The following is a 12,154-nucleotide window of genomic DNA, read 5'->3' on the forward strand; positions in this document are numbered from 1 at the left end:
TGCTGTCCTCTGTGGCCCCAAAGGGCCTGTCCCAGGTCTACATCCCAGTCCCGCAGGGAGTTAAGCCCTTCTCTAGATTGCCCTGCCTGAAAGCTAGGATCCCTGGGAAGTAAATGAGACTGACCTCCGCCTCCCTACCCTTGGGGGCTTCTGGAACCCCCGCCTTGACGGGGGTGGCAGGTTCAGTCCTCCGCACCCCAGCCTTTGCTTTAGGAGTCCCAGGGGGCAGGGTAGTCTCTGGAGGTGGCTTCGGCACCGGCTCAGCTTTAGCTGGGATTCCTGTCTTCTTTTCCTGGGCACTGCTCGGGGTCCTGATGGGTTCAGAAGCCCTGAGGGGCTTGGCTTGGGGACTGGCCTTGGTAGGAAGGGGACTGGCCTTGGTGGGCAGGGGACTGGCCTTGGCAGGTGGGGGGCCTGATGGCTGGCCCAGCCCTGGTGGCCCTTTCTGCTTCGGAGGGGCTGTTCCAGCTGCATGGTGAGGGGCCCCTACAGGGGGCTGCCGTGAGGCGGGCAGGGTCAGTGGGGTCGGCTCTCCCAGGCTGCCCTCCAGCAGCCGCTTAGTTTGGCAGTTCAGACAGAGCCACTCGGTTTTCTGTAAGGAAACGAGAGAGGAGGGGTTTGATGAAAATCACAAAGACACTGAAGTACTCAAAGATTATTCCTGTGACTATTTCTGTAAACTTAAGGAGGAGAAAATCTCCCAAAGCATGACACTAAAGGCACGAGGAGAAAAAGACTGATACGTTTGTTGCCCCCAAATGACAGACGCCCCATCCTTTAGATGCATATGTAGAGTTAAAAAGACAAACCCAAAGGAAGGGTTGCTTCCTTACCCCATAGAGAGCTTTTCACTTGGCCTGAAAAGGAGAACCTGTTTGAGAGGGGAGGCTACAAAAGTAGCACAGTATCTGGAGAAGAGGGGGCGCTGGGGACTCAACCCCAGGGCGTGAACAGCTTCTGGGAAGGGTGCAGAGTCCCCCAGGTGAGAGTCCCCGCAGACCAGGAACAGCATCAGGCAAGGAGCACCTCCCAGAGGCACTGCCCCGCCCCAGCCTCCTAGCTCTCAGGCCTCAGATACCATCCTTCTCCACACCCAAGTAAGGGCTGTGCTGGGAGGGTGCAGGCTCGTGGGGCCAGGGGAGGCTGTCTGGGGGAAGCCCTGCTTGGGGGTGGGGGATGGAGCTGAGCAGTCCCCTCTGTTCACACCCCCCAGCCCAAGTCACCTTGTCTTAGGCCAGCAAAGACGCCAGGCGAAAGCCTCCTCCTGCTCCCCCGGCCTCTGGGCTGTTCTTCCGATGGGAACTGTGTGTGCCAGCCCTTGGGCCAAGGGCCCTGCTTCCTCCAGAGTTGGGCTAGGATCAAATCCTCAACCATCAGTCCAACAGTTTCAGGATTACCCTCTCTGTGTCAGTCTAAGTGCTGGGGACTGGAGACATAGCCATGACTAAGACGGACACACAGGCTGGCATGCAGCCTTCTTGGAACCCAGAGCCCCAAAGAGGTCATTCTGAGTATGACATGGGCATCAATGGTGAAGTTCCCAGAACACCAGAAACCAAGTCTAACCTCCCAGGTCCCACTGTCTGCACAGGGAGAGGGTCGAGCATCCCAAGCCCTGAGCGGGTGATTTCTGTAGCAGGTCAGAAGCTGGCAGGAGCATGTCTCCCAGGAGCCTCCTCCAGAGTCAGGGCTCCTCCTTGGCAAGACTTGAGGCCCTGTCCTGGCCCACGAGGGAGGGTTGGGCGGGGAATGAGAGTAACAGCACACCTGTGCCTGCTCTTGTCCCAGGTATGCAGAGCCTCGGCACCCCTACTGTCCTACTGTTGCACATCGGGGTGCCAAGACACTCAGGCTCCCACCAGCAGCTTGACCACTAGGATGGGGCATCAGGGGAACCAGAGGACACAGAACCACAAGGTCAAAGAGCCAGGGACAGGGCAAAGAGGTGGCCCTTGGCCCTCACCAGCCCAAAGTGGGCCAGCATCCTCAGCACCCTTACCTCACACACTGCCCCTGGGCCCAAGTCAGACCCTAGCCCACCTGGCAGAGCCTTGGAAGCATGGTACCTCCAGGATGCCTGTCCTCAGCCTGGCATCCACAGGCCACCATGGCAAGTGCCATATCAATGATTCTGACCTGATTTCCTGCCCACAAAGCTACACACCACATCTCTGCCCTGGGCCCCAGCAGAGGCCAGGTCAGGCGGGTGGCAGGGCCTTGGTGTTGACTGAGGGATAGGTCTGCTCCACAAGCTTGTTACTCAGGGCCTTGAGACCGCTTCCCTGAGATTGGAGCTCCAACTCTGCCTGGAGGCCCAATTCCACACACAGGTCCTGAGCAGAGGGGCTCAGCTATGGAGGGGGACCCTTCAGAGGTCCTGCGGGTACTTACCCTGTTCCTTGTAGGGCCTGGCTCTAGCACCACTGCTGATTCCCCTGGACCTTATCTGATGCTCTGTGTATCCCCCATACAAACTCCTATGAAGCAATGGGTGCTGGCCACTTGCTGGGTCTTGGGCTCACTTGGTGCCTAGGGAGAGTGCTGGATGGGTTGAGCCAGGAATCCCATCCACGTTCCCCCAGCGTCACCTGAGGTCACAGTGGAACTCCCTCCATGTCAGAGAGGACTGTAAGGTGGCAAAATGATCCTAGAGAAGTGGGAGGGGTGTTAGCAAAGGCCCAGAGAGAGTTCTGGAAATGAGCGAACAGCCCCTTCCCTAGCCCCAGGATCAGCATGATGGGGTTAGGATCTGGGCCTAGACAGGGGGCTGGCCCAAGGCAACACTGCCCTGACTCCACCTTGGGTCCATGCACACAGCCAGCCAGGTTAGGCCTCTGAAGGTTCTGTCATCTGCTTTGGCTCACCTTGCTGGCTTGGCAAACCTCCGACCTCCACCTCTGGCCTGCAGACCCCACCCCAGAAGTGACAGTCCAAATGAAGCAAGGGCACCTTGGAAGGGTGGCCTGGATGGAGGCGACAGACCTAATGCCAAGAGCTCAGAGGCAGCCCCTGCAGTGGCCTGCTTACCTGAGCCCAGAGGCCCAGCCCTCAGCAGAGCATGTCAACTGTGGTCACATGCTCCCCGGGGTTTCGTTCCTTCCCACGCTTTCTCACAGAGGCAGCCAGGCTGCAGAAGGGGCTGCCCAGCTGGCCCTCTTGCTCCTGGCTCTGCTATAGCAGGCAGTGAGGGAAGGAGGGAGGGAGGGAGGGCAGGCAGGAGGAGGCATGTGAGGTAAGAGCTAAAAATAAACAGCTGACCTGGCTGCTGGAGGCCCTTCCCCAGCCCTCTGGGGGTGGTGGGAGAAGGGTACAGGGCATTGGGGCCACTAGAGGTGCAGCCAGGGGAGACCTGGCCAAGGATGGGGATGGGATGGGAGGCAGGCTGTGCCTGGGGGCTGGAATGCAGCTGCAAACTGAGGCCCTGACTCCTCTATTCACGTTGCTCTCATCTCTGCCCCTCACTTCATGCCCCCACCCCCACCCCGCTCCTTCATTCCCTGTTCATGCATTCCCTCTCCCCCTTTAGTGTTTACCCCCCTCATTCAATCATTCACTTGCACGTTCTCTGTGATACTCTCCCTCATCCAGCCCCAGCCCTTGGGGAGCTGCTGCTCACTTGCCCCTTTTCCTACCCCCTTTGGCAAGTGGGCAGGGGACAATCTGGGACCTGGGGATGGACATGGGAGGCTCTGATGACCATTTCTGCCTTGCCTCCCTCTGCCCAGTTCCTTTCTGGGGGCAGGAAGGTAGGAATCCCCCAAGGGCTATCGCCACCTAATAACGGTGGGAGGCGTAGATGTGCATACCTTCAGATGGAGCTAGGTGGGTTCGGGGCGAGGCAGGGGAAGTGAATTATCTGAGAGAGTTGGTAGGGTACCCCACAGGCAGGTGAGACCTGCTACCTTCCGGAATCACTGCCTGCTGCACCTCATGGGCCAAGAGAGCCCAGCGAGGCTGCACTGTAAGCTGGGCATCCTCCCTGCACTGTCTGACACAGCCTGAATGACCCTGCAGAACACAGTCTCTCTGCATGTGGAGCTGGCCTAGGTGTCCGTCCGGTTACAGCGACACCGGACTGGCTGCCTAGCCCAACATACCCCCAGCCCCACTGCCAGACCAGGGGCAGTGGATGAGAACTCCTGAGAAAAGGATGCCCAGAGGTTAAAAATAAAAGAGCCCAAGACTTGCACACTGGACCACAGGCATGGCCATCGACGGTGCTGCTGTTCCTCTCCTGACTCTTGCCCTGCCCTTCCCTGTCCCCAGACATGCGTAGGCTCCCCTTTTGGGGACCTCTGCCTCCGATAAGAGGAATCCTCCCTGATATCCCCAACGTTTGCCTTTATGTTTGGGCTGTGCTCTCCTCATGCTCCAGCACCAAATGTGTCCATTCCCTGTGGCCATCCCTCATGAGACGAGGATCTTGCACTGGCCACGGGGTCAATTCATACCCAAGTAGTAGGGGCTGGTGGGGACTCTTTCTTTCCCGTACAGAGACCGTCTTTTAGGACACTCTGGTTCCAATCTCCTGGCTCAAGGGCTGACTGTGTGTTGGACCTCGCACAAGTATCTGAAGTATGGCATCTCACCTGGTTCTCACAGAAACCTAAGAGGGAGAACTATGGCCACCATTTCACAAGGGAGGAAACAGGTCTCCCTGAGATCACTACCCCACAGGCAGACTGAAGCAGGTCTAGAGCAGAGGCAGCCCCCAACCCAAATAGGCCCAGCCCATGCCACACATCACAGGTGCCAGGCCCTTTGCCCAGGGAGGCCTGACTTCTCAAGGCCACGGCTTGTATTTTGGCAATTATAATAAGATAAGAAACGGGCAGTGTTACAGTAACAACTCCAACTCCACTAATTTCTTCACAAACTCTATTTTGAACCGAAAGCCAATTAAAAATTAAGCCAGAGGGTACTATTATCTTTCGAAAAGATAAATAGGTAAAAAATTTGGAATCAACAACTGTTAATCATGAAATGACTCACATTTTATAGCACTATGGTTAATTTTTCAGAGAAAATTTCAAAGAGAAAAGGGATCTAGTCTTATTGCCTCCTCCATTGTATGCTCTGGACTCCCTCTTGAGAAAGAAGGTAAAAAGGTTTTTACAGCTCAGAGAGTTGGGGTAATTCCCACCCTGGCAGCCCAGACAGGTGGCTCCACCCACAGGTGGAGCCACAGCAGGTCTAACAGGCCTGGGGGGGAGCTGGCCCTCCCTCAGGCCCCCAGCCTGCATGCAGACATGCCTCATGCTGTGCACAGAGACAGCCAGATGGAGAGAGACAGCCAAGGCAGACCTACCCCTCCACCTCCCTCCCAAGGCAGGATGTGTCTGGGCCACCTGCTGAAAAATCAGGAGCCTCTTACCAAGAACACACAGGAAAACACAAAATTGCTCTAAATGCCAAGTGGCCATTCACTGAGATGGGACCAAAGATGGCCCATGGCCTGGTTAAGAGCCTCAGCTGGGAAGGGCAGGGGAGGGGGACACACCAAGCACCAGCCCTTCCCTACCAGCCTCTTGCAAGACCCAAGGCAGGCAGAGCCGGGAGAAAGTTCTGATCATTGTCTGGGTGAGGGAGGACAAGGGCTTGGAGTAGGGCCGTGGCTGCAGGGATGAAAAGAAGAGGCCAGGGTCTAGTGCCAGTGGGAAGGCAGAGCCAGCAGGGCTTGGTTCATGGAGTGGATGCTGAGGTGAGAGAGAGGGAGGTGAGGATGACCCCAGGCTCCCAGCTTGCACCTCTGATGGATGATGGTGGCACGGTCTCATGGTGGGAACCACGGGAGGGGGCATGATGGCTGCCCATCCACACTTTCCCCAGGAGCAGCCACAGGCCCTCTGGGGATAGCAGCATTAACAAGCAGAGCCATGAGGAGAATGGAGTCAGAGAAGCTGGGCCACCTTCTGACTGCTGTTAGGAGCAGGAGGCAGGGAAGCAGAAGCTGCGGGTAGGGAAGATCTAGGACCAGGACGCCCAGCAGCTTTGCCATCAGGCCCATGGAACCCACAGGTCCTGTGGGGGCAAGGGTGGCCCTGGCCAAGGAGGTGGCAGTGGGGCAGGACATGGAGGGATTGGGGCAAGGGGCAACGCTAGCTACCGAGGGGCAGAAGCTCCAGGGTCCAGGGAGGCAACAACCAAGCCTCTAATGAGGGGCTGAGATCAGAATCCAGACCGTTCACCCAGAGTCAGCATGTGACTGAGACACTCCTGTTTGGGCAGAATCAGCACTTCCCCTGGCCTGGCCCAGAAGTCGCTGAAAGGAACTGTCAGGAACATTTATACTCCTGGACAGAGACAGTTTTCCCTTCCTCTCTGCACATCCTGCTTAATGAGGAAATGTGGGCCCGGAGGTCCCTCAGGGACAAGGGTCCTCCAGGCTGGGCCAGCTCAGCAGTCCAACAGGGCTCAGCGTCAGGCTGCCCCACCCGGCAGTGGGTGTATGCCTGGCTCTGGACTGGAGTTCCTCTGGCCCTGTGGTGACCCCTTGGTGCCCCCTCACCTCTCTGGGCAGCCAGGCCAGCCATCCTCCAGTGAGCCACTGGACCTAGGGCTTGGGGAGGTGGCAGTGAGGACCTGGAGGGCATCACATGAGGCATCACACGAGGAGGTCACTCGTCTTGCTCAGGCCACCCCTCCCTATATGTTGGAAAATATGGCCTGTGGCGGCCAAAGTAGTCTTCCTTGTCACAGTGGGCTGCTCCCACGGAGGCCTGGCCCAAGGCAAGTCACAACAAGGTGCCACAGAGACCATGACTACACCACACACTCCTCTGTTGTCTCTGGGCCAGCGGTGGTCTGCACTCCATACTCCTCTGCCCAACCATCAGTCACATATGGCTTAGCCCAGGGGCCCCAAGACTCAGGCGGCTACTGTGTGCAGGAGGAGTGGGCTTAGCTTGACATCTCCTGATATGACACAGCTGGGGACACATCCACCTGCCAAGATGAGCCAATCAGAGACCACAAGGGCACACACGGAAGGGGACACACCCAGCTATGGGCAAGGCAGCCAAGGTAGGGTTCACATGGATGGCCCTGGGCAGGGCAGAGTAGGTGAGGGCAGGAGCAAGAGCAGCCTTCCGGCCCAGGCTCGTCCTGCTCTGCCAGGGTACCTCCTCCTCCGCACCTTCTGAACCTCCCAGGCTGGGCTCCAAGCTTCAAGAGAACACCAGGCCTCCTGCTCCCTTCCACCCAGCTCTGCACAGGGCCCAGAACCCTCCTGTGGAAGAGGGACTGCAGAGAGACAGCCCCCAACCCCAGCACTCCCTCAAACTTCCCTCTGGGTAAGAAGAGCATCTCTGAGCATCCCCATAAACAGTCCCAAGGAGGGCTAGGCCCTGCCACAGGAAAATATGTGGACCAAAGACTGTGGCTTTGACAAGCAGATATCAATACCCACGACCTCAGACGAGGGGATGAAGGGAGGACACTGCCTGGCTGGGCTGCCCCGCTGTAAGAAAGCCTTCTGCCCTGCCCTGGGCATGGGGGCACAGCCCTCTGCCTAACAGCCTTTCAACCCCTGTGAGAGTCACAAACTGAGGGCAGGGTACGACCTCAGGTTCTTCCTGCATGCGCAGCAGGGGTTGGCATCATCCATCAGGGCCATGCCCATGATAGCCAAGAATGCAGAGGCCGGTTCAGGGCCTCCTGAACCTGGCTACCTCTGGGACCAGCCTCAGGGCACTGGTCAGCCGGTCAGAGGCAGTGGGCACCATTATTCTGTCCACTGTGCCAGTTAATTCTCTGAGTGGAAGGACAGGCCGGGGGCAGGGACAGGTAAGGGAGCATAGACCCTCTGCAGCTGTGTAGGGGCAGCCCCGTGACTGCTACAGACCCAGATTTCTACAGTCCTTTCTGGCTCCCATGCCCATCACCCCAGGCCTTGGCCCCTCACCAAGGCCCAAGGGAACATGCTTGGTCCAGCTCTCTTACCTCCACCAGGTGGGGCGTCGGGTTGAAGCCACACAGGTTGCACACCTGGAGTCTGCAGGTGGTGCAGGTGTTATAGTTGGCGGGGCCCTTGCTGCCCACGTTGAGCTCAGCTTGGCACAGTGGGCAGGTGGCCCTTTCCTTCGGCATGGTCTTTGGCTTGGCAGCAGCCTTGGCCACTGCCTGGTGTTCTGCTCTGCCATGCTTTGGACTGGTTGTTCCCCCAGTTCTCGCCAGGGCTCCAGGCCCTGATCCAGGACCTGTTTTAGCTCCAGGCTCAGTTTTGGCTCCAGGTGCTGGCCCAGACCCGGGCCCTGAGCCTGGAGGTCTTGGGCCAGCCTGCTTGCTGGCATCGCTGAAGACGATCTTGGGCGGCCCCTTGCTGGGGGCAGGCTGGCCCTGGGGGTCGGCCTCAGGCTGCACAGACATGAGGGTGCTCGCCTGGGTCAGCAGCGATGCACCAAGGCCAAAGAGCTTCCCAGTGAGGCCCTCCTGGGTCTGCTCAGCAGCACCAGGCCCAGAGGGTGCTGTGGTGGCACTTTTGGCCAGGGCCTCTCCTGCAGGTGGCCTGGGCTCAGCTGTGGAAGGCTTGATGGGGAGAGGGGGCTGAGGAGACATCCTCCCCACCTCCGGAGGGGCAGCTGCTTGGGCAGGCCCCGGCACTGAGGTGGCCCTGGCTGTCTCAGCCTGGTGGGGGCCAGGCTGTGGTCCCCCTGGGCCCCGTGATCTTTCTTGCTCCGGCTTCCCCAGGGGCTGTTTGGCTGGGGAGTGGACCGGAGACAGGGCTGGGGAGTGCAGCTGCTGCTGGCTCTTGGAGCGAGGCGCAGTGGTCATGTCCATCCCTAGAGCCCTCTGCATCTGGCAGTTCAGACAGAGCCACTCCTTCACCTGAGGAGGAAGCATCATGGTCATCAGGGTGGTCAGGACTGGGGGTGCCCATGGTCCAGGTCATTGCAGCCCACAGCAGCCAGGGCCAGCTCCTAGCACAGGCAGGGGCACCAAGCCTGGCTCCAGTGTTTCTGGGCTGCCAGGAGGTGGGCTGAGGGACAGATAGCACTGCCCTGCCCTCTAGGAGCTGCCAGGCGCGTGGAGCCAAGCAGAGGCAGTCACATACTCCCCACACCCAACTACCAACACACTGCCTGCCAGACTGCCTGCCAGAGTCCTCCCCACGCCACTGGCTGTACCTCAGACCTGCGTACATCATCCATCTCCACATCCCGCCTCACCAATCCATGCTCCCATCCTCCTGGTTGGATGACCCCAAAAGCCTCCAACTGGTCACTTTCTTTCCCCTGCTGCCCCCTTCAGGCTGTTTCCACACAGCAGCCAGAGTGACCTTTTAAAATATAAACCAGGAGGGAAAGCATGGCCCTAGAACAGTGCCTGGTATGCAATAGGTACTCAATAAAAACTTGCAGAATGAATAAAGAAGTGAAGAGTAATAGGTGCGAGAGGGAGGCATAGAAAATAAAAAGAAACCATGATTCCTGTCCTAGAGGAGCTTAGAGTCTAGCTGAGGAGACAAGATATAAATGAGCAATCTTGAGAGCAAATTAAGTGAGGGCAAAGTAATGCAATGTAAGTGACGTAAGTAGAATAAAAAAGCCTTTTGCTTTCTTAAGGAAGAAAAAATTTTTTAAAGAAAATGGGATAATTTGTGCCTCCAGAATAAACAAGCCATGTGTTTCTGTTCACATGATGGACGTGTAGTTTCTCTCTGTCATTAACTCCTCCCTAGGACAGCAGGCTCATGACTCAGGTTGGGCCAATCACTGGTTGCAGCTAGGGGTGCAGGGATGGGCATGTGACCTTGCAAACAGGGCCAATCAGAGCCCTTCCATATTACTGGGTGAGTGAACAACAGGAGATAGGCTCACTCATCAGAAGGACATAGCCTTGGAGTGGTCAGTAGCCTTCTTGCCCAGCATGCAGAGAGGCACTAAGGATGAAATCAAGAGACAGTCGGAAGTGGAGCTAAGACTAAGAGGAACTAGCAGAACTGACGACTTTACTCAATTCCCTGGATCCAGCTCTGCCTTAAGTCTACCCTCGGACTTCCAGCTACATGAGCCAATATCATCTTCCTCCAAAAATCCACATACAAATCAGAGAATGTCATTTACAGGCTCAAACCCCTCTAGTGGATTCCCACCACACTTAACCATGGGAACTCTTTACTGTGACCCATGAGGCCCCCGATCTACCCCAGCCTATGCCTCTCTCTGGCCTCCTTTCCTGCCCTCTCCCCTTTGCTGTCTCACCCCAGACACGCCGGACCTCCTGTTCTGCCAAGTGGTCCTCTGAGCTCTCTTCTGTAACCAGGGCCTTTGCACTCACTCTTCCCTCTGCCCCCGGGTGCTGCTAGCTATGCAGGTCTCAACCGAGTATCACTTCACCAACAGGGCCCTCCCTGGCCACACAATCGAAAATACCTGGGACTTCCCTAGTGGTCCAGTGGTTAAGACTCCACGCTCCCAGTGCAGGACGCCCGGGTTCGATCCCTGGTCAGGGAACTAGATCCTGCATGCTGCAACTAAAGAGCCCACATGCCGCAACTAAAGATCCCACACGTGGCAACGAAGATCCCGCATGCTGCAACTAAGACCCGGCGCAGCCAAATAAATAAATACATAAATAAATATTTTTAAAAAAAAGAAAGAAAGAAAATACCTCCGAAGCACTCTGTAGGTAATCACCCATTTTATCCTCTTCACAGTACTTATTCTTTCCCAAAGCTTCTGCTACTTTGTCCCTTTGGGTGTCTCCTGTATCCTTGCCCCACCCATGAGCTCTTGTTTAGGTGGTCTTGGGACAGTGCACAGTTTGTGGCACACAGTAGGGATCACTCCAGAAATGCTTGCTGTGGGATTAATCCTGACAACCTATTAATAGGGGCATAGCTCTTGCAAGGCCGCAGCCATGAGAATGGAGATTCAGCATCCCATGAGGAGGCTTCTCCTTCTCAACCAGAAAGGCAGAGGCCAAGTCCGCTCATCTATGGTTGAGCAGCCAGAGTCTTTGAAAGCACCACAGTGGCCCAGTTGCCAGGGAAAGGTCCAGTCTGGTCCCTGGGGCAGAAAGCTCCTTCTGCCCACCCTCAGGGGTGCCTCCAGCCCTGCTCTCTGCCTTGAGGTCACAGGGCTGTGCTGCTGCCGCTGTGGCTGACTTGCCAGCAGCCCAAGAGCAGCATCCAAGGAGTAGGGAGAAGACTGCACTTTGATGAGTACCCCCTGGCACCCTGCACCACACAGGGCATGTTCGCAGGCATTCTTGCATTTTATCTTCACAGTAGAGAAAACCAAGGTCTAGTATGATTTAGCCACCAGCTTTCACAGTAACCCAGCTTGGAAGTGGCACTCCTGGCAAGACTGGCCCTGCCAGCCCTGCCCAGCTCCTGAGCTGCAGGCTGCAGCCTGCGGCCTTTTGCATGTCTGCCTCTTCTGCAGACCGCTTAGCCTCATGCAAGTCAAGTCATGGGTCTAGAAGTTGCCCCTGCGAAACTCAAAGACCAAGCCTGGCTCTAGAAACCATGAGAACAGTGATGCCGCAGCACTGGGGAGTGAAGCCATCCCCCAAACCGGGAACTGTTGACTCATCTAGATGCTTTGAAGACCCAAGGCAGCTTTGTCTACCTTTGGACAAAGAAAGCTACAGAGGAAACAATCTGTGTCCCTGGGACTCAGCCCAAAGACTCCTTTAGAAAAGTCATTTTTGGTGAGGGTGATGGGGGTTCACTTCCATCAAAAGCGGGAGCTCCCAGGAGCAAGCTGTTTTGGCTCACCCTCAGAGGGACCCTGGGAGATGGTTACCCTCTTGAGGGGAGGCCTAGGTCCTGGCCCAGGGCGGCAGCCACAAACTCAGTTCCTGTGGTGGGTGCGCAGCCCACACTGGAGGTCCCGTCTCTGCAGCACGCCCTGAGGTGGGACTTCCCGGGAAGAGGAATCTGAGAGGTAAGGCTCTTTCTCCTGGGACTTCAGGGTGACCCTCCTTTGGGTTCTGGACAGGGTTGAACAAGGGCCTGTGCTAAAACTCCTGCACTCACCACCAGAACCTTCCCTTACCCAGCCCCCATCACCCAGGCTATCACAGGCGTCTCACCTAAAATAGAACCTCTCCAAGAAACAGCTAAAACACCCCTCAGTGACTCATCTCCCAGATGGGCGTAGCTATTTCTATCCAGCCTCTTCCAGACAGCAGGAGCCTTGACCGTGCC

General features: G+C 56.9%; 1 protein-coding gene across 1 annotated transcript in view; it reads right to left on the reverse strand.

The window, feature by feature from the left end:
- The window catches only part of BSN (bassoon presynaptic cytomatrix protein), an 85,405-nt gene that overhangs the window by 13,619 nt on the left and 59,632 nt on the right, over positions 1 to 12,154 (reverse strand). The window contains exons 4-5 of the mRNA XM_068558336.1: positions 7,942 to 8,826; positions 125 to 592 (exon numbers count right to left, since the gene is read on the reverse strand). Of these exons, the coding sequence (XP_068414437.1) occupies positions 125 to 592; positions 7,942 to 8,826 (1,353 nt within the window). The remainder of the gene's footprint in view (positions 1 to 124; positions 593 to 7,941; positions 8,827 to 12,154) is intronic.

Source organism: Eschrichtius robustus, chromosome 12 (genome assembly GCF_028021215.1).
Source record: "Eschrichtius robustus isolate mEscRob2 chromosome 12, mEscRob2.pri, whole genome shotgun sequence".
Classification (NCBI taxonomy): Eukaryota; Metazoa; Chordata; class Mammalia; order Artiodactyla; family Eschrichtiidae; genus Eschrichtius; species Eschrichtius robustus.